The sequence below is a fragment of the Vombatus ursinus genome, unplaced genomic scaffold (genome assembly GCF_900497805.2).
Source record: "Vombatus ursinus unplaced genomic scaffold, bare-nosed wombat genome assembly UNPS02014812.1, whole genome shotgun sequence".
NCBI lineage: Eukaryota > Metazoa > Chordata > Mammalia > Diprotodontia > Vombatidae > Vombatus > Vombatus ursinus.
In genome coordinates this window covers 75,612,545-75,636,114 of record NW_020954590.1, presented here as the reverse complement: position 1 = coordinate 75,636,114, position 23,570 = coordinate 75,612,545, and the positions used below count along the sequence as shown (strand labels likewise).

The following is a 23,570-nucleotide window of genomic DNA, read 5'->3' as shown; positions in this document are numbered from 1 at the left end:
GATGCCATTGTATTTGGGAAATAGCGGAGCGCCGTCAATGACCCCTAACTAGTCACTGTTACAAAAGCTCATCTTATTATATCATTACTCTCAAAGTGATTCTATATTTTTGAAAATTCTGGAACCCCCGCTAGTGGAGAACTAAAACTTCGGAGAACCCAAAGGGCAAATAAAAGATACATAGTGAACAAAAGTCAAAAGCAGCATGTTACCAACAATGGCCTACATCCTGAGGAAAGGTATAAGATGTAATTGGTTTGTGGCAGAGCTAGAACTAGAACCCAAGTCTCCTTATTCTTGATTCAGGACTCTTTCTACTGTGCCACACAGGTACTACTGTCTCTTATCTACCAAACCAAAACTCATAATTCAATGCAATAGAATGATTATTAGTCAATAAATAAGCATGCAAACATATACATGCTTAGCACCTGCTTCAGTGCTTTGCACATAGCAGACATCTCACCCTTGTGGGTCTCAGTTTCCTACTCTGTCAAATGAAAGGATTGGAGTAGATAATCTTCAAGAGCCCTTCCAGCACTTCTAATAGACATAAATCTACTCTACAAGGACAAGGGCAATATTCAGTATATTTTGATAGAAGATGCTGTGTGCATTTTACTCCTGCCTCAGAAATATGACACTTCTCAAAGTTAGAAACATCTGTGTCTAGATACACATTTAGTTTCTTAGGCCCCAGGCAAATAGCCACTGAATACTTAGCAAGCTTCAGTGAAGATAGCATGCAAATTAACCTCTCACTATGCACTTGTTTGTCAGGCACACCGAGAAAAAAAAATATGGGGTCTTGTTGTGCCTGGCTGCCATGAGTCATTACAAAATATGGCAAGAATAAGGGTACATCCATACTCGACCTAAAGTGACACCAAATGGGAAACGTGAGTGACCTGTGGCTGAAATACAGAAAGACATAACGAGGTGTTGTAAGGAAGCCTGTAGTAAATACCCGACTTGCTATGTGTAAATGACAACCTTTCTGAGCTTTAGCTTTCTTGTTTTTCTAGTTTTACATTCCTACAGGGAACTAATAATGCACTAAGTGAATTAAGTAATAATGTTTACAAAATACTTTGAGCCCCTTGGAGGGAGACTGTGTATGTGAGTAGATAAGAAATATAAGACATTTAATGGAGGTGACTCAGTTCAAACCTGTCATGGCCACTCAGACAATTTAAAGAGTACATTCTATTAATGGGGCACCAGGGCCACCATCTAGGTATACACAATTTTTTCCCCCAAAGTACTATGCACAATTATTCCCATTGTTACTATTAGCCCAAAGAAAATGAAGAATGATGAGGTCAAATCTCCTGGATTTTTAAAGGTATTCACAAAGAATTGGAAGGAATTCGCCAAACACATTGTAAAAACTGTTAAGTCATTACTGTGTTTACACATTTATAGCAAGTGTGTCCAAAATGACATTTGGTACCTAAATCCATGTGCCCTTCCACTCAATTCAATATACATTCATTAAATACCTGCTGTGTGCAAAACACTATGATAGATATTGGTACAGATACAATGGTTAGCTAAGCCCTTGTCCTCACTGAGTTTCTATATTCGTGTTGGAAGAGTTGATATGTACATAATAACTGCAATATAAAATAACACTTAAACATGTCCTAGATGTGCAGGTGATATTCTTTAGGAGGCTCCAGTAGGCATGAAGTCCATTCCAATTAGGAGACATTAAGGAAGGCTTCATGGAGAAGGTGGCATTGGATTGGGCTTAGAAGGATAGGTAAGATTTCAGCAATAGAAAGGGTGGGAAGTTATTCCAAATGGAATAGGAAACAATGGTACAGAGTTAATAAAACTTTGTATGTTCAGGGGAAGTAAATTGGTCCCAAGCACAGCAAAGCATAGTATATGTAGAAAGCTATAAAATGAAATGTTTGGAAAGACAGAAAATTGTCAGGTTACAAAATGCTTCCAATATCAAGCAAAAGAGTTTGGACTTTACTTGTCATGCAAGAACAAGCCACCAAAGTCTTCTGACATGACTCTTCAAAAGACAACCGAATCATCAACAGCACTAATCATGACATTTGAGGTATATTTTTTAAAGCGCTCTATAAACATTTTTCTCTTCCAAGACACAAATATCATCAATTGTCTCATGCATAAGAAACACAGAATTATGAAACATGGAAAAGTTGTGTGAATTGATCAGCATAGGGACTGTTTTTTGAGACATGAAATCAGAAACACCCTCACCGCCTAGGATAACATGGCTTACTGCAACTCTCGGCTTTCTCAAGCAACTTCCAAATGGTGGAAAGCACAAGGTGAAACCACCTAGAGAAATAAATCTGCTATATGTTAGATTTGGCTTGACATGGTTCCTAATGTACATCCTATTCTGTCTCCCATGGAATCGTGGGCTGCCACATGAAGTATTCAAGAACCTTAAACTTTGTAGGATTCAGTGAGAGAAAATGATTTCTTTCAACTTCTTACCCCAGAGTGCCTTGCATACAGTACCCACGGAATAAATGTTTATTGGACTGAACCCCACTGGAACTGGGGTTTCCTATTTTCTATACTCTTATTGCAGAGTCATGGTGGACCAAAGAAAAAGAAAAGTTTTTGCCTGAAGTGAATTCTAGATGGTTTTAGGATGTGAGGGAGATTTTCTGTAGGCTATGGCCTCTGCTTAAAGACACTCTGTGCAAGAGCTTTATGAGCTTATATGGTGATTGTGTTCAAGCAAGATATCATGTATGAACATTAATACTTTAAATGGTGCTGAGTGCAACAGAAAAGTAGGATGCAAGCCCCTTGAGAGTGCAAGAGTTTGTGGTTTTGTTTGAGGGTGGAAGCTGGTAGTTGGATTCCGAAAACAATGTCTTACACATAGTAACTGCTTAACAAGTACTCGTTTGGTGAAGGAATGAGACTTGCATGCTTCTTGCATACTTGTATAACACAATGGAAGTAATAGAACAGGATACAAAACTACTATACTTGAGAACTCTGTCTTCCCTTACTGGACAGTAAGGTCATTACTCCAGTAAGGAGGTCCAGTAAGTTCATTATTCTCAGTAGGTACTCAATGTTCATCGAATAATTTAATTAACTCAAGCAAGAACTGGATAGTTAAAAAGGATATGAAAACAAGATGGGAGGGATTATTATAGGTTAGAAAATTGAATAAATTACCATTCATTCAAACACATATTTATCTGTAATGAGTTACATTTTGAAGCATAAAATCATAGATTTAAATCTGGAAAGGACCATAAAGATCATCTGGTCCAACTTCATCATTTTACCAATGAGAAAACTGAGGCCCAGAGAGGTAAAATGATTTGCCTGAGGTCATACATGTAGTAATCAATAGAGCCAGGTCTCAAACTCAGGTCTAGATTTCAAATCTCTCTCTCTCTCTTTCTCTCTTTTTCTCTCTTAGCAGGTTGTCATCTTAATTGACCAGTGCTACACTGGTGCACTATTCTTTCCAGTGCAACTCACTAAATATGTATTTCAGCAATGTATTGAGCTAACTATGGGTGTTACCTGAAGTCTGAGTATAAATCCTAGGAGAGGGTACTTGGAGGAAAGAGAATGGAATGAAGTATAAGAATATGATTTTATGACTTTTGGGAGCCAAGATGTCAGAGTAAGGAGTAAAAAGCCATAATTCTCCCATATTTGCCTCCAAACAACCATGAAATAGAACCCCAAAACAAATCCTAGAATAGCAGAACCAGCAAAAAGACAGGGATGAAACAATCTTTTAGCCCAAGAAATTTGGAAGATTGGCAGGAAAGGTCTAAGTTGGGTTAAAGGGGAACACAATTTGGGACATGAAAGATCCCAGCAAGCCAGAAGCATGGCTCACCTCAGCAAACCAGTGAGAAATCCTGAGCCCTAGTACAATGAAGCAGGCAAACACCAACACCTGGACTCCCCCACATGCCCCAGAATAGCCAGGGGAACAGGCAAACTATAGCTGCAAGAACCACCATGTTCTTCAATGTAGCCGCAGGAAAACAGGCAACCTCCAGTGGCCAGACCACCAAGTGCTTCAGTGTAGCCCAGGGAAACACAGAAAAACCCCTCTGGCCTTAGCACACACCAGGCACCAGAACTAGGACCCTGATTCAGCACCAGGTAAGCTGCAAGACGCTTATGGCCTCCAGCAGCACCAGCTACCCTCCACCCCCTCAGTACAGCACCAGACACAAGGGTCCTCCACGGGAGTCAGGGCAACATTAGTACAGCACTAGGTAAACAGCCAGTGCCTGCAGCCCCTGACACAAGAAGCCTGAGACAGTGCCTCTTCTACCCTGAGAGCACAACTCAATTTTAAAAGAAAGGAAAAAGGTTTAAAAAAAAAAGTGAGGAAAAAAAAACACAAAAAAGGAATTTGACCATAGAAAGTTATTAAGAAGACAGAGAAGATCAAGACCCGAACTCAGAAGAGGACAACAATGTCAAAACATTTAAGAGAAAAAACTTGAACAAAAATGGGAAATGGTCTCAAGCCCAGAAATAACTCATGGAAGAGCGCAAAAATAAGCTTAAAAATTGCTAAGAGGGGCACAGTGGATAGAACACCGGCCCTAGAATCAGGAGGACCTGAGTTCAAATCTGGCCTCAGACACATAACACTCACTAGCTGTGCGACCCTAGCCTAGCCCACCCAAAAAAAATCACATAAGAGAGATAGAAGAAAATTTGGAAAAGAAATGAGAGTGATGTAAGAGAATTATGAAAAAAAAGTCAATAGCTTGAAAATAGAAGATGACTGCTTAAAAAAAAGAATTGGCCAAATGGAAAAGGAGAAACAAAAATCCACTGAAGAAAACAACTCCTTAAGAAGTAAAATTGACTGAACTGTGAAAAGAAAGTACAAAAGCTAACTGAGGAAAACAACTCCTTAAAAGTTAGAACTGAGTAAGTGAAAGCTAATGACTTTATGAGACATCAAGAATCAATCAAACAAATTCAAAAGAATGAAAAAAACAGAAGAAAATGTAAAATATCTCATTGAAAAAAAAACTGACCTGGAAAATAGATCCAGGAAAGACAATGTCATAATCATCAGACTACCTGTAAGTCATAATCAAAAGGAGGACCTGGATAGCATCTTTCAAGAAATTATCAAGGAAAACTGACCTGATATCCTAGAACCACGGTGCAAAATAGGCATTGAAAGAATCCACCAATCACAACAGGAAAGAGATCCTGAAATGAAAACTCCAAGAAACCTTATAGTCAAATTTCATAGCTATCAGGTCAAGGAAAAAATACTGCAAGTGGCCAGAAAGAAACAATTCAGTTATCAGGGAGCCACAATCAGGAATACACAGGATTTAGCAGCTGAAACATTGAAGGGTCAGAGGTCATGGAACATGATATTCCAGAAAACAAAGGAGCTAGGTTACAACCAAGAATCACCTACCTAGCAAAATTAAGCATAATACTTGAATGGAAAAAATACGAATTAAAATGGATGTAAGATTTTAAGCTTTCACAAAGAAAAGACCAGAACTGAACAAAAAATTTAATCTCCAATATCAAGACCCAAGAGAAGCCTAAAAAGGGAAAAAGGGAAAAAGGGAAAAGAAAACATAAGGGATTCAATGGAGCTGAACTGTTTATATCCTTACATGGGAAGATGATAAAAACTGTGCTGTTAATAGTACAGCTAGAAGGAATATTCTTGGACAGAAGGTACAAGTATAAGGTGAAGTTCAGGGAATGACTCAAAAAAAATAATTAAGAGGTGAGAAAGAGGAATACACTGGGTGCAGAAGGAAGAGAGAGAGGTAGAATGGGGCATTTATTTCACATGAAGAGGTGCAAAAAACCTGTTACAGAGGAGGGAAAGATGGGAGGGTGGAAAATGGGCATTGCTTGAACCTTACTCTCATCAGTATTGGCTCAAAGGGAATAATATACACAGTCAGTTGAATATAGAATTCTATCTTACCTCACAAGAAAGAAGGATGAGAGGAGATTAAGTAAAGTAGAGTGAAGGGGACTGACAGGAGGGAGGACAGACCAGGGGAGGTGGTAGACAGAAGCAAAACACTGTCAAGGAGGGAAAGGGTGAAAGGTGAGAGAGAACAAACAGGAGGAAAAATGGGATGGGGGGATATAACTGTGAATTTAAATGGGATGAGCCCTCCCGTAAAACAGAAGTGGATAGCAGAGTGAATCAAAACCCAGAATTCTACAATATGCTGTTTACAAGAAACACACTTGAAGCAGAGAGACACACACAGAGTAAAGGTAAGGGGTTGAAACAGAATCTATTATGCTTCAGCTGAAGTAAAAAAAAAAAAAAAAACCAGGAGTAACAAGCCTAATCTCAGACAATGCAAAACCAAAAATAGACCTAATTAAAGTAGATAAATAAGGTACTATAGACAATGAAGTGATATCAATATTAAACATATATGCACCAAGTAATATAGAATCCAAATTCTTAAAGGAAAAGTTAAGTGAGTTGCAGGATCATGACCAAACAAGAGATAGAGAGCATTACAAAATGTAAAATAGATCATTTTGATTATATTAAATTAAAAAGCTTTTGCCCAAACAAAACCAATGCCACCAAGATTTGGAGGAAAGCAGAAAGCTGGGAAACTATCTTTACAACAAGTGTCACTGGTAAAGACATCATTTCTCAAATATATAGAGAACTGAGTCAACTTTATAAGAACACAAGTCATTCCCCAACTGATAAGTGGTCAAAGGATATGAACAGGCAGTTTTCAGATGAAGAAATAAAAAATTATCCATAGGCTTATGAAGAAGCCTCTAAATCACTTTTGATTAGAAAAATGCAAATTAAAACAACTCTGAGATACCATCTCATACCTATCTGATTGGCTAACATGACAACAAAAAAAAAGCAAAATGATAAATTTTGGAGAGGATGAAGAAAAATTGAAACACTAATGCACTGTTGGTGGAGCTGTGAAATGATCCAACCATTCTGGAGAGCAATTTGGAACTATGCCCAAAGGGCAACCAAACTTTGTATACCCTTTGATCTAGCAATACCACTACTAGGTCTGCATCCCAAAGAGATCATAAAGAAGGGGAAAGGACCTACATGTGCAAAAATATTTATAGCAGCCCTTTCCATCATGGCAAAATATTAGAAATTGAGGGGATGTCCATCAATAAGGGTAAACAAGTTGTGGTTGAATGTAATAGAATACTATTGTGCAATAAGAAATGATGAACAGGGGCGGCTAGGTGGCACGGTGGGTAGAGCACTAGCTCTGAAGTCAAGAGGACCTGAGTTCAAATCCAACCTCAGACACATGATACTTACTAGCTGTGTGACCCTAGGCAAGTCACTTAACTCCAATTGCCTCACCAAAAAAAAAAAGAAAAAGAAAAACCTGGAAAGACTTGTATGAACTGATGCAAAGTGAAATGAGCAGAACCAGGAAAGCATTGTACATAGTATCACCAACATTGTGTGACAATCCACTATGAATGACTCAGCTCTTCTCAACAATACAATGATCCAAGACAAATGCAAAGGACTCACAAAGTAAAATGCTATCCACATCTAGATAAAGAAATGATAGACTCTGAGTACAGATTGAAGCACATTTTTCACTTACTTTATTCTTTTTTGTGGGTTTTTTCCTTTTGATCTATTTCTTCTTTCATAACTGTGACTAATATGGAAATATGTTTTACATGATAGCACATGTGTAACCTTTATCAAATTGCCTACCATTTTAGGAAGAAGGGAAGACAGGAAAGAAGGGGGGAATATTTGGAACTCAAAATCTTGTAAAAATGAATGCTAAAAATTGTCTTGACATGCAATTGGGAATAAAAATAAAATACTATTTAAAAAGGAATATGGTTTTACTAGAGAACTGAAGAGCAGAGTTCTGATCCCCAGCATGGGGCCTTAAATCTCAAGTCTCCCAGTCAAGCCAGAGAGGTTGAATGACACCTGCTAGCAATACCAATTGTTTGTCAAAATGCTGCAATGTATTAACTACAACTAGGACTTCCACTAATAGCCTACCCTGACCTATCTTGAACATATAACCTGTATTTAGAACTGAATTTGGATTTTTGCTAATGATACTCATGTTCTACCTATCCCTTTTCCCTGTGGGCCAATCTCTGATTTTGGAACTATCTTCAGACTCACGTACTTATTCCTAGAAAAATCAATTCCTAAACTTCCTCCAATCCTGCAGACTTGTTTGGATCCCTAGTCCCTTTTCTGCCCAATCTAATTGCTTCCTGACTCCCAGATCTGTCAGATCCAAATATCACCAAGGCAAGCCATATCCTCAATTAGAAAGATCCATAACTAGTAGTTATGTATTCATTAAGTACTCAATAGATTAATAGATGAGTGAATGAATGAAAGATTATCCACCAAGTGCTTAGTCTGTGCCAGGTACTGTGCTAAGTGCTAAGGATGCAAATAGAAAAGTGAGAAAGTCCCTCCCTTCAAGGAACTTTCACTCTAACCATGAAAGGGAGAAGTGATTCTGGCCTTACTAGAATGTAAATTCCTTGAGGGGTACTGCTGTCTTACTATTCTTAGTACTTAGCATAGTGCAGGCATATAGTAAGCACTTAATAAGTGAATTTTTTTTTTCATAAAATCATTCATTCATCAGCTATATGCAGAGGACTATGCTAGGTTCCAAGAAAGATACAAAGATTTAAAAAAAAAAAACTTGTCCTATATGAATTATGTTAATTACATGTACTAATGCTAGATGCCTGCAGTTCTAGTATAAATACTGTATATCGAGTTTCTGGATGTGCATTTTAATATGTAATTAGACATTATCTATCAATTTAGTTTGCTTGTAATGCATGATCAGAGGAGTTCATGTGTACCCTATGTAATATGCCAGGACTACAAATTATTTACTTGAGGGGATAGTAAGGGGAAGAATTCAGGGCACCTAAATGTATTTATTTTCTTTTTTTTTTCTTGCTGGACAAAATATAGTACCAAAGCTTTCAGACTTTGCTGCTGATAGATATATACAATAAAAACCAGGAAGGCTAGGTAGGTGGAGCACAAATGATATTGTCCCCTTAGCTTACCTTTTGGTCTGTCTCAAAATCATTTGCACGTTAAGCCAAATAGGATCTTGATTAGTCAATGAATCATTCATTCTTTTCATTGAGGAGGGTGCAAATTGCCTTCTCATCATGAGTGCGTTTATAAATCCCCCACAGAGCAGCAGCCATTGGCACACTGAAACATGCAGGATGTCCACCCTATATTTATGCTATATTATGGGTCCACTTCCTTTCCATGTCTCACCTTTGTTAAATCTTTAATGCAGCTTCTTTTCTTCATTTTTTCATTGGTGATGTGTTGTAGCTCACTTATACCCATTTTCTCTCTATTTCCCTTTGGGTGACCCACAAGTTTGATTCCAAGGAAACTATGGAATATCATGATTTTAGCCATATAGAATCATCAGAGGACTATTGGTGTTAGAAAGATGGGGGATTGTCTCAAGGAGAAGCTTATTGTCCTTGAAAGTATCATGCAGATTCACAGATACAGTCCAGCCTGTTTTCTTCCTCCTATTCAGTTCTGGGCCTGGATGACCGTCCATCTGCATGGTCTATCAAGATATTTGTACTGATACCAGGACTATGTGAATGGAATGTCCATCTAGCTCTTGCAATAGCCTTCTGCTTGATTTCCTGCCTCAAGCCTCTTCCCATGCCAGTGCATCATCCATTCACCCTGCAGTAAAATTGATATTCCTAAACCACACATCTTATCATTTCACACACATATACCCCTGAATTAATAAACTCCAGTGGCTCCCTATTACTTCCAGGATTGAGTACAAAACCCTCTCTTTGGCTTATAAAACTTTTCATAACATGGCCCCTTCCTGACTTTCCTGTCTTCTTACACCTTACTCCCCTATATGTACTCTTTGATCCAGTGACATGAACCTCTTGTCCCTCACACATGATAGATACTCCATCTCCCAATTCCATGACTTTTCACTAGATGTCCATCATTCCTAGAATGTTCTTCCTCCTCATATTTGCCTTCTGGCTTCCTTCAAGTCTCAACTAATATCTCACTTTCTGCAAGAAACCTTTCCTGGTTCCCCTCAATACAAACAGTCCTTTTCCTCTGAGATCCTCTCCAATACACTCTATATATATCTTGTATGTGCATTACTTTTGGCATGTTTTCTTCTCCATTAGACTATGAGCTCCTTAAAAACGAACTGGTTTTCTCTTTTTGGTATCCCTGGTCCTACCACAATCCCTAGCACACAGGATGGGCTTAACAAATGTTTCTCAACTAACCATATATCATAGTTTGGGCAATAGGCATTGTTCAGTCACTCAGTTTTTCCTGTATGGATTGGTGAGCTGAACCCCAGAGTAACTGTGAATCTCATTTAGGATGCTCCTCTATGTTTCAGGGCTTGATGTAATTAGCACAATGCCATCTGCAAAAAGGAGCATCTGGAGGGGACCTCATCATCATATATAGGAAATCCCTCTTCCATTTAGAGTCTGCACTGGATGCCCTCCATAGCAAGTGCAAACACATTTGGCAAGTATACGTCTCCCTATTTTACACCTTATTTGGAGCATTAATTATCAGAGAATCTCAGAACAAAGTCATCTCTATTATTGTTTCTATCAAGGAATCTTATATGATCTTCACATATAAATAAGAAACACTTTGGAGGAAAGCCTTTAAGGCTAAATTTTGTACTACCAAATTAAATGTTTTTTTTGGTAGTCAAATATTTGTTGACTTGAATTTAATAAGCATTTTCTCTTGCATGCATGATAGGAATATGAAGCAAATTTTACCTTCCTAAATTATGTTTAACTTCAGCTAATGGTAATTTTTGTTTTAATTTGTGAGTACATACTGACTTTACAGAATAGAGGAGGCATGCCAGGAACATATGGGGAAGTAAACAAAGGTAGTGTTAAAAATAAACAACATACAATGCTCAAATACTGCACGACACAATGGATAAAGAGATGGGCAAGGAAATAGAAAGACCTAGGCTCAAAGGCCACCTCAAATAGTCACTTACTGTGTGAATCTGGACAAATCACTTAATATGCTTCAGACAACTCTTTAGGACTTATCTACTAACTCTTAAATGAAATTCAGCCAATGTTGGTTCAGGGACTTCTCCAAGTTGACTAAATCACAAACCCTTCAGGTATTCATATTATCAACCAAAGAGAAAATATACACATAGAAATCTGGAGCATAGGCTATATATGAATATGATTCTAAAGTTTCTGACCTCCAAATTCCTACCAGATCCTCAAGAATATGGTAGAAGTCATGGCTGCATTATAATACATACAGACTGATGTCTATGGGCTATAGATAATTCCAAATAATCTGTGAAAACAGACAGTATTTTAATGGTTATGCTAAAATATGGAAGACCAAAGATTCTTGTTTCCTGAACCAAGAATAGAAATACTGGAATGTAAAGTAATTACTTTAGATACATACTTTATATATATATAATGCCAAACCTATTAAGATAGTTTGTGTATAGTACATGTTCAGAAAGTGTGACCCATTGTGCCGGGGTAGTAGTATAAGCTTAAATACATACATTGAGTAGCAGAATGTTTGCATACTATTAGCTAATCTTTTCTCTCTTCTTAGATCTTTATTATAGTACTGTGTTCATCTTGGCGACCAATTCCAGGAAGATCCAGAGAAGTTGGAGATGATCCAGGGAGTGTAAGACAAAAGGAAGTCAGTTTATTTTGCTGGTAAAGATGATAGAAAAAGCATTTAATGAGTCAAAACATAATGGGCCACAGAAGCAGCTATTCTATGCCTACTGAAAATAGGACAAAAGGAACATGTTTAAAGTGTTTTCTGAAAGAGGTATTTGAATTAGTTTCCAAGATGTCCTAATTGTAAAGGTTAAGATACACTGGATTGCACCAGCAGCATGAAAGGAAGGTTGTGGAATCCTCCTCTTTGGTTTTTGAAAATTGAAGAGTTTTTATTACTCTGGATTGAAATAAAAACCAGTGAATAACTTAGGGCAGGTTACCCTAGATCTAAATCCTTTTCCAAGGATTTTTTTTTTGATCTGTAAATATCAACCCTGCTTGTAAATCCTACACTTATTACATATTTTTTCCATGTTTGGTAAGAAACATTTTTTTCCTGCTGAGAGTATAAGTCCAGCACTTAAATGCGTTTTATGAAATTTGATGTAGGTCATCTTTTGGATTGTATGGAAGCTAGACTTTTGTGTCTCTTTCTTTATTCAAGCACAAGCATAATTGGGCTTCCTGGAATAACAGCACTTGCATATTTTATGCTCATACAAAAAATCTGAAATCTGGACTGACTTGATCTTCCAATAAAGGCCATTAAAGAAGTGGATCCCCCTCCCCCTTTTCTGTTATTCAAAACAAAATATGTGAAAGTACAATGCTGGCTGGAATTTAATTTATAATATAATTAAATACAAATGATATAATTAGTTATTTGTCATGGGGATAGAAATTGAAATGAAGTGGTTGAGTCTGATTGGAAATCCTGAATGTTACAGGCAATTACAAATACACATTTAGTTACTCTCTCCTGGTGATTTCCAAATTATCTGTTCAACTTGAAAGCATTTTATGACAGCAGCAAGTTTTTTAACTAAGATACTTATGCATATCATTGAAGTCAATATTAATATAAAATGCAAAGATAGATTAAAAAAAATTGCACACTGGCTTGAAAAATAAAGGGTATAGAAAAAAAGCTAGTCACCAATGACCTTAAACAGAAAGCTGTGAAGCCAACATGCATATCTAGCCAAAATGAAGTAAAATCAAGATAAATTCATAGAAATTAATTATTAGGCAAATGATAATTTCCCAAGATATTTAAAAGAACAGAAGAGGGAAAAAGAGCAATAAGAAAAAAAGCATCCATAGGAAAACAAAATGTTCATGTGATTTTCTTTCTCCATCAAAATGCAGTTTAATGTTCATTGCTGTACTCATTTTAAGTATTTTCAATCAATATTTTTAAAGTGAATAAGAATAGGCTAGAAAAATGTGCAAGGCAGGTAATCTTGGAACAGAAATAGACTCTTTCAGATGATTAGAAGACGAAAAGCAGCAACAACATTTACCATTTGCTTCCTCTTGCGTTTTAGGCTGATGGTTTATTTGCATTTCTGCAAACATAGAAGTGAAGTGCAGTTAATAATAGACCTGTCTGATGACATTATAAATGGGGAGGGGGAAAAGAATATGAGTTTAACTCCTTAATGACTTCAGAGTGGTAAAAATGGCGACTTTACCCTGTGAGAATGGAACTTTGTGACTACTGGACACTACCTCCTAGAATTCCTCTAAACATCTGCAGAAGGAGTTAACTGGTTCACAACCTCCACTCTATCTTCCCTGGAAAATTCTGCATTATTTTTCCAACTAAGTAGATAGAAGGCAATAAGGTATATGCCCATGGAAAATCAGAAAATCTCCCCAGGTTATTTTGTTTTGTTTTGTTTTGCTTTGCTTTGCTTTGGGTTTTTTGTTTTTGTTTTTGTTTTTGTTTTTTTAAGCAGGGGAGATAACTATACAAGATTATCTTTGTAATCTTGGCTTAAAGCTTGGGGACTGTGAAGAATGAAGGATAAGTAGAGGGAGGGAGTGAAAGAGCATAGATTAAAAAACATGTGAAGTATGAAAAAATGGACTGTTATGAATCCCATGTTCCTCACCCTGGATTTATAGAAAACTCACTTGTCTTCCAGGAGTAACTTCATAAAAGAACCCCCAGCTCCCTTCAAGGTTCAGCTCAAGTGCTACCTCCTACATGAGACCTTTCCTTAGTCTTCCGATTGTGATTTTTATCCAAAAATTTCATATGCATATATGCATGTGTATATATGTATATACATGTATACATGTGTATATATGTGCATGTGTGTATGTATATGTTTATGCATTATGTTTTGAATTATAGATTGTGTCCATATATATACTTGTACGTGTATGTACGTGCACATACTAATAATATAAGCATATTGTGCACACACAAGCATATATGTATAAATGGGTGTATGTTGGAGAAGGAAATGGCGAACCACTCCAGTATCTTCACCAAGAAAACCCCAAATGTAGTCACAAAGAATTGGACATGACTTAAAACGACTGAACAACAAAAATGCATTTATGTGTATATATGTGTGTGTAAAATTTTGGAAAAAAAAAACAAACATATGTGTGTGTATCATTCACTCATCTGCTTACATGTTATATTTCCCCAGCAAAATTTAAGCTTCTTAAGGGCAAGAACTGTTCCCTTCATATCTTTGTGTCCCCCATGCTGGTACCTAACCTGGCACTTAGTAGGAACTTAAGAAATTCTTCTTGAATTGAATGAAATTGAACAAAGATGTTATACTCTATCAAACAGAAATCCAGTAGTGAATAGGGTGATATTTTTAGGATATTGATGATGACAACACGATTTGTGCTTCCCATTACCATACTTACCCTGAGGATAAAGTTCTATTTCTGAGTGAATTATGCCCTGGGACATAAAAGGAAGCCACCTGAGAAAATAGAAACCAAATAAGGAGGAAAAAAAGGAGAAGAGAAAGAAAAGGGAGAATGAAGAGAAGGCAAATGCAGAGGAGGAGAAGAAAGAGAAAATGTTAATTGTCTTTTATGGTATTATTACATGAAATGACCCCACATTCATTTTGCATGCTGATCGTCATTATAAAAACAACTGCCTTTAAAAATCAAACCCAACAAATTGAGTCAATTGCCCGTTGTGAATAGTGCTGTTTGTGTCACAGCAATGGCTTGCAAGATGAAATGTAAATATTACTTTGCATATTTCTGTTTAATATTTAAAATATCTAGATTTCTGATCTAATCAACCATTAACTTTTAATTCTTCCACATTCCACTCTCCAGAATAAGTGATCTCTCTAATGCAGGCACAATGGTCTTCACATTTACCCATGAATATCCCTTTTTCATTCTTTGTAGGCAGTAAGTGATGTAGTAGTTAGAGTGCTGGGCTTGGAGTCAGGAAGAGTTCAAATCTGGCTCTCAGACATTCATTAGCTGTGTGACACTGAGCAAGTCATATAACCTCTATTTGCCTCAGTTTCCTCAACTGTAAAATGTGGATAAAAATAGCACCTACTTTGCAGGGTTGTTGGGGGATCAAATGAGGTATTTTGAAGTGCCCGGCACATAATAGGTGCTGTATAAATATTTATTCCCTTCCCTCCTGGCTGTAATGACATCTTCTTTAGACTACAATTCTCTGGATCCAAATCATACTTTAACATCCAGCTGAAGCTTTTCCTGGCCAAGCACTAGTCAAATATTTGTCGGCTGATTAAAATTTAATATAGTGCCCTGGGCACTCCTCTCCTCCTTCTCTTTTCTTCTTCTTAAAAAGCAAGTACCCTGGATTCTCCATTAACAGAAAATATTGAAAAAGCAGACTGGAGAGCCAAGAGAGAATCCCAAGCACCAAAGACTTCTTGAAGCTAGGGTTCTATAGCTAGTCATTCCCCTTAGATTTTCTCCAGGTCAATGTCCTTGGAGACTTCAGAGGGCCAAATTTGCTCACTTATAATTCAAGGGAAAGCTTTAAGGTCTCTGCAGAGCTGACAAGTTAATGATTTTTTAAAATAGTCTATCAGATCATCCTCTAGGCACCATTCCTTATCACCAGCCCAGAATAAATCTTTTACTTATTCTGGGTGAGTGGCTATTTTTGGAGTACACACATATGTTTTGTATAAGCTGCCGATAAGGAATAAAATGGTCCATTAAAGGGGAATCAGAAAATGGATTAAAACATAAATGTATTATATTCATACACATGTATGTGTTTGTTTATTCACAGAATTTGCTGAATCCCAAGAGTTGGAAGGAATCTGAGAGGTCACTTAGTCCTACCCATATAGAAAGAAAAATCCCCTCTATAATATCCCTGAAAAGTGGTCTCTAGTCTCTACTTTAAGACCGCTAGTGAAGGAGCACTCAGTACCTCCTGAGGCAGCACATTTCCCTCTTGGGCAGCTCAAATTGTTAGTTAGTTTTCTCTTACATTACCTGCCTTCATGTTCCCCCAAGGCTTCTTTTCTCAAAACTAGACATCCACAGTTCTTCAAGTGATCCCCATGGTTTCTAATGCCCTTATTGTTTACACATGTATTTATGTATGTATGCATATGTGTATGTATATGTACATATATATATATATGAACTCATAGAAATCTGTGCCTCTAGAAATAAAAACACACATAAAACTATCTATAAGCTAGACATTCTCATTTCCAAAACAGATTTACTAGATTCGAAATCAGGGATGAATTGCCCAATATGAGCCCTACATCAGATCTGAAGGTTATCTACAAGGGTAAAGCATTAGAGCAGGAAAATTCTCCTAAAGCAAAGCAATTGAGCAAAGTCCCTGATAAATCAGAATTTTCAGGATTGACGATGACCCTGGAAGAGTTCAGGAAAGCCGGGAGCATGCTGGAGCTTGGTGATCATCTCCAGAGATTCTTTCACCCACTTATAAAGGAATATTTGCTTATCCATAAGCCCCCTAGGAACTTTTCCCCTAACCTGTAGAGGTAGGAAATATCAAAATAAATGCCTGAGAAAGATCAGGAAATTTCCCCATAAGAGTTTTAAGACTAGGCTAGACAATCATAGGATGTTTCTAGCAGCATAGTAACTAGCTAATTTTGTGCCTGTGGCAAAAATATAAAATTGCCCCCCCATCCTAATGTTATGGCATGCTTAGGATAGTAGGCATGTGTGTATTATACATAAATACACACACACATATAACATGTCTGCATATGCAGACATGTTATATGTGTGAGTGTATGTGTGTGTGCATCTGTGTGTTTGCATGTGTATGCTCCTGAGCTTTGCACACTTGAAGAATTTACTTCACATGCCTCATCTTTGTTACAGCTCTGGCTTTCAGTATAATACTGCTGTATAGTTGGGCTGGAATGAGGCCAGAGGAGCGGTGGTAGATCAGAAGAAGTGAGAAAATGGATCCTGGGATCACAGGATCATAGATCTAAATTTAAAAGGGACCTCAGAGTCCAAATGCATTCATTTTACAGAAAAGGAAACTGAGGCCCAGGGAACTAAAGTAACTTGCTCAAAATCACACAAGTAATAAGCATGAGAGGTGATATATGAATCCAGGTACTCTGACTCTGGGCCACTGCTCTTTCCGCCGAACCACACTGCCTCCCTGGGGAAATTAAAGGATTTTGAACTAGAAGAAACTTTGTACATTATCTAATTCAACCCCCTCATCCTACAGGTGAGAAAACCAAGGTCCAAGGAAGTTGAATGACTTGGCTGTTTTCTACTGTAACCACAGGTGGAGGAAGTGGGGGGTGGGGGGAGGAGAGAACAGATGAGATCATCTCTAAGGTACTTTCAGTCCAAAAAACAATTTCATAACTGTGAGAACATCTTAAAGTCAAGCTAAATACATGAGTAACAATGCTCTAATTCCCCACCCCCACCTAGACAAGAGCAAACCAACTGTGAGCAGCGGCTGCCATCCCTGTGCCTCATTCTGTCAATTTCCCACCATCACTACTTGTCAATTTCACACCAAGGAATAGCATAAACTGACAAAGTACAGAGATCTGCAGCAGCACAAATACATGCTCAGAATAGCAAGAAATTATTAATAGTGGCCTCTTTTGGAAAAAAAAAACAGCAAAGTTAAATGATAGCTCACTGTCTCATGATAATTTTTTTTATTAATATTCTCTTCTTCCACTAAAGAAGTTGTACTTTGCACTTCTTTACCATCTTCTGTTCAAATCCTCATATGTTCCTAAACATATGTAATATATTCTTAAATGTATTACAACACCCTGAAATATATTACCCATTTCCCAGAAGTGGAAACTGAGAATTATTCTGAATACAAATATGCCTTTTAATTTCCTCCTCTTCTTCCCTTCCTTTTTTACTTTCATTAAAAGTTTACTGAGTATATATATGCAAGGTACTGTTCAAGGTACCTTGGAAGATACAAAGAAATAGTTCTTGCCCCCAGAGAAGCACACATATCATAGCTCCCCTCCTTAGGAAGATATGAATGAGAATGATGCAAACAAAATCTTACTGGTGTTCAGTTAAAAGAATATTTCTCATTTGGGTGTTCAGGGAAAATGTTACCAAAGAGATGTCACAGTATGGATGGGAGAGCTCTCTGGCTATGCCTAAGAGGCAGGACTTTCTCCTCTAGTTCCATCTAGTTTGCTACCACTTCACTCCATTCAGCTAAAAGGGGAGAGGTTTGTCCTCCAGTACCCTCAAAGGTTCTGTGGCTCTATTTGACTCATTCAGTGAGTAGCTATCTAAGTGAGTCTACCTTCAAGTTTTAGAAATCTGCTTTGGAGGGTTATGGGATCATTCATTAAGAAAAAAAAAAAACAAAACCCTAACTAAACCTTAGCTCAAAACTTCTCCCATGTCATCTGACCAAACTGCAGACTCTACTAACATCAGTTTGTGAAATAAATAACCCCTTTGAAGTCAGGTTCTGTGCACACTCTAATCAAATTTTTAAAGATAAAACTCAGCAAATCAATGAAGAAGGAAGTCCTTTTGTTTAGATGAGTTAAGCTTATAGAAGAAACACCATAGCAACTGAGAAAGATAGAGGGAAAGAGAAAGGAGCCACACCCTCAGCCTCTTGACTTCTGCCCTGAGGGGACAAAATCCACTACAGCTCAAATATTTCTTCAACTCTGGATGCTGCCCTCCAGTCTTTCTGTGATTGATGATGACACCGGCCACTCCCAGGAAAACTCATAGCTCTTAACCTCATTTTACCTCCTTTCAGAGGAGTAGGGTATAGGGTCAGCTAGTTACAATTCTCAAGAGGTCCAGATGTCATTTAAATGATTTGCCTCAGTGAGGCACTGAGCCCTTGCTGCACCTTCAATTTAGCAGAGATAGAAGAAGCATATTTCAAGTAGAAGGAACAGCATGAGCAAAGGTGTAATACTAGCAGCATGCATACTGTGTTTGGGGAAGGGCAACATTGCTGGAATGAAGGGTTTATGTAAGGGAAAAGTAGGGGCTGAAGCTACAGAAGTAGGTGGAGGGCAAAGTTTAGGAGACTTTAATATATTTGGATTTTAAATTATCATCACAAATAACTATTAGGAAACGTTGGAATAGGGAGCAAAAGTACCATTATTCATGATTATAAATAAGTGGGGGGGAAGCAGGAGAGGTGAACAATGGAGTTGAAAGATTAATTCACTCAAAAGTTACTTATTAGACACCAGTTAAGTGGTTGCAATAATAGTAACTCGTATTTATTTAATACTTCACAGTTTGTAAAGCTGTACTTCCTCACAAGAGTTCTGTGAGATAGTTCAAGTGTTAATATCCCCATTTTATGGATAAATGATAGTAATAATAATAGCATTCATATGGAAAGTACTTTCCATGTGTCAAACCTATGGGATAGGGGTATTAGTATTCATATTACATATGAGGAAACTGAGGCTGAAAGACGGTGACTTGCCCAAGGTTGCACAGACAATAAATTTCTAGAGTACAATTTGAACTCTTGATTCCAAGTCCAACACTATCCACTGTGCCACATAGCTGACAAAAAAAAAAAAAAAAGATTTTTGCTAATTTATCTAAAATTGAATTCAGACCCACGGCTCCTGACTCTACTGTGCACATTGACTCTAAATGCAAAAATCATAAAGCAATAGATGACAAGTCCTGAAGGAAATACCAAAATAACAAACACATGGTCTTTCATTCTGTTTTGAAGCACTTATTCCATCTTTCCAACAAATAGTTTACCTTGGTAATGAGAGAAATGATTATTAATAACCAATATCTTGGGGAGATCCAGAGCTCTCCCCTTCTTCCAAAATCCAAATTTTTGAAGTTATGCCTCTTGAAGGACATTGCTGATAATGAGATTAGGCTAACTTTCTTGTTCAAGATCCCACCCAGGTAGAGTAGTCAATGTGTTCTGCTCAGGCTTGGGTGGGGTATGTATTCTTTGAATAGATAGCCCTAGTCTGGGGGTGGTCTGAGTATAGAGATAGTTCCTCTGTCCAAGGGTGATGTAATGTCATTCTCAGCCCTTCCATCATCTTATCCAATCACAGTTGATTGCCACCCCTCAGGAACACCTACTCTTTGAAGGGGACATGAACTATGAGTCCACCACCATGGTTGTCTTTGGTGTAAGAGAGATGGCCAAATGACAACCCTTTTAATTAATAATGTGCTGGCCTTATTAATAAAATGATTAATTTACTAAGAAACTATGTCTCTTGAACCTTTTTAATCATCACTGTTATCTAGAGAGTAGAGAGTCCTTCCTTTCTCTAACTCTTATACCTTCTCCAGTTTGAAGGCCAACCTTTGCTTGTTGCATTCATAACTGTTCCTTGGCCACAGCCAAAGCACAAATAGCATATGTTTTATGCAGGTCTCTGCAAAGTCTCACTTGTCCTCTAAACTTACTGAAAGGGAAATCCTCATTTCTCTGTCTGTTTTTTTAATTCTTTGTGACCAGCTGTCATGACAAATTGCTGTGGCAAACTTGCTGTTGGTAATACCCTTACTAAGAGCTAGGTCTGATTAAAAAAAATAGCATTCAAATCATCAAGATTCATTAATAAATATGGCATTTAGTGTAAATTCATTCAATTCAAGCAAGGCTCAGTGGATTCAGCATAGATGTGAATCCCAGCAGTATCATTATGGCTCCATCATTTACTCATGCCAGATCAATTATGCTCTCAGGAGATGAGCCTATAATCTTCACCATATTCCTAGATTCTTCAGTTCCTGCATAGGTAGGGCTGGATTTTTTCCCAGAATCATAGTCAAAGAATCCCAGAAATTCATGAGACATCAAGGATCACAGAGGACCTTGGTATTTAGACCTAAAAAAGTCCTTAGAGATAATTTAATTGGGCAACATCGAGAAAAAGGAAACATAAGAGGTAAGATAATTTTCTCAAGGACCCAGAGATAGTAAGTGACAAAATCAGGATTCTAAGCAATGTTTTCTATTTCCAAATCCAATGTTCTTTTCACTAGACATTCAACCCAGGAATCTCCTCTACAACATATATGTTTTATAGTCATTCAGATTTTCTGCGAAGTATTCATAGGTGATCTACTCAAAATTGTAGCTTCTTTCATTTGATTTTTTAAAATATTTTTAAAGTATTTCATAGATGTCAGTGTACCACTTGATTTAGCCATATTTTATCCCTTTCTCTTTCATAACCAGCTCACTTTGCTTTCTGGCCATACGTGTCCTTGACGATTCTTTTTGTACCATATCTTGAATTCAAGTCATAGATGGTAGTAAGCCATGACCCAATTACATTTACCATATGTCTAATCAATTACCCTTTGGATCTCCTGTAACTTTGATTTTTTTTTAAAAGAAATGCCGATATTCTAAATTCACAGCCAAAATGTGATTCAGCAATTAGCCCAATACAATCAGCAGGATGGCATGTGCAAACAGAAGTATCTGGAAAACCTTGACTTTAAGGAGTCTCTTCCTTTTGGATTTTATATGTGCAAATGTATTTTATACACTTAAAAAGAAATTTTGGTCCTATAACTTTCTTTTTTTTTTTCCTCTCCTTTCTCTGGCTGAATGAGAGGTATATCTGTTAACTGAAAACATGTAGCCCCAAAAGTAGGCCTCTGATTTTGGGTTCTGAAAGTAGTGATTTAGAACAAAATATAACTGTGTTTGTCCTTTTCTTCTATGTATTTTTACATAAAAGGATTTCCAAATTCTGGCTTACCAACAAGTTTCCCTTGTCTCCCAAAATAGTCCTCTCATCAGCTAGTTGAGGCCTAAAATTATTTAACAGACGAAAATTCCTTTTTTTCCCAGCTTGAATAGTGTTTAAAATGCAAATATCCCAAGGAATGGTATAAGTGGCAAATGTCAGATTACAAGTTCTGACAAGGCAGAGGGAGAGCAGGGTAGCAGAGTGCTTGTGGTTTGGACGGTGTTTGTCAAAGCAGACATATCCCTCCCATTGATCGTCACAGCATTTTTTATTGCTCTTATGGAACTTATTCTGCCTTATCCTTATTTGTGTCCAAGTCTTATCTTCCTTGCTAAATTATTAGTTCCTTGAGGGCAGGGCTGTGTTTTGTATAACTTGGTATCCTGCACTGTGCCTTTAACATATATAATAACTTAATTTCATAGTCAAGCATAGAATAGAAGGGTTTAGGATTAAAAAGACAATTCCATCTGCCTTACTATTTTGCTTAGGACCAGAACAATTAAAAATGTCCCAACAAATGCAAAGAAAGGATCATTATGCCACGATCCACATAGAGGAATGGGGAGGTTCAAGCACATAACCAACTGAGCTCTTTGGCCTTTCTCCAGCTCTTCTTGCAGTCAGATTCCTCTCTTGTTCTGGCACTTCTGCCTAACATCCCAGTGAAGAAGGGAAAGTCATCTACCCACAGTAAGTGACAGAAAGATTCCAAAGATTTTCCCACAGCTAGCCCTGCCCTCCAAGTATCAAATTTTCCTATACCTTATTTCCTTGGTTCTAAAATAAGGGACATTATAGTATCCTTCTCTTAATAGGAAGGCACTTGAATAATCAGGAGCAGAAATGGGCCACTTTGCAAATGAAAAAAATAGGATATGAACAGTAAGGAGCAAAAAGCAGCCAGCAGTTGGGCATTGTTTCTTAGATTGTTAAATCATATGACCATTCTGTCTACCAGACCATATAGCTTGGTGTTTAACAGTGTAAAACTAGTCACAGGGCAGCTGGTTGCAAAACATAATTTATTTGCATTTATATTTTCTATTTCCTCCATCTTTTCGTCCCTCTTTCCAGCATTGCCTGAAGGAAGACCTTTGTCTCTAATAATGTCAGAGACATTTCCTGAATCAGGAGTAATGGATGCTGACACAGTGAGGCAGAAGGCACTGCCTGTCTTAAGGCTAAAAAGTTTAACTTTAAAAGTCTGCTCAATCTCAGCTTACCTGCACTCTCCTAGGCCAAATGGACTAGTAAAAGCATGTATCACATGTCAGCATGTAGGAGCTATTTCTTTTTTTTTTAATTGTTTAATTAAAATAAAGTAGCCTCCCATTACAGAGATTAGGCATGACAATGCAATGAATTTGAGAACACACACACATTTCTAGACATCTTCAGTTTGAAAGCAAGCAAACTAAGAAGGGCATGGCCCAATGTGGGGCCTAAGGAAATAGTATACAAAAGGGTTTACTTAAATTCATAAGGCTGGTTGCATGTTCCTGTAAATCAAATTTAAAATGCAAAAAAAAAAAATCATAAAGGCAAATTATAGTCGCTAAAGAGTGTGTACACCTGTGCTTATTATAAGTACTGGAAAAAAAAATAAAAACAGGAAACTTAAAAAATCTTCAGGTATAGAATTAAAATAAAACCAGAAGGATGTGGGTGTTCAACTGAAGAAAAATGGGCCATGTACAAATG

The 23,570-nt window shown here is 37.4% G+C and overlaps 1 protein-coding gene across 1 annotated transcript in view; it reads right to left on the bottom strand.

Moving 5' to 3' along the window:
• LOC114053992 (lipoxygenase homology domain-containing protein 1-like) overlaps positions 1-23,570 on the bottom strand; it is a 657,625-nt gene that overhangs the window by 362,292 nt on the left and 271,763 nt on the right. The window contains 2 exon segments of the mRNA XM_027877094.1: positions 13,161-13,205; positions 14,533-14,591. Coding sequence (XP_027732895.1) covers positions 13,161-13,205; positions 14,533-14,591 — 104 coding nt within the window.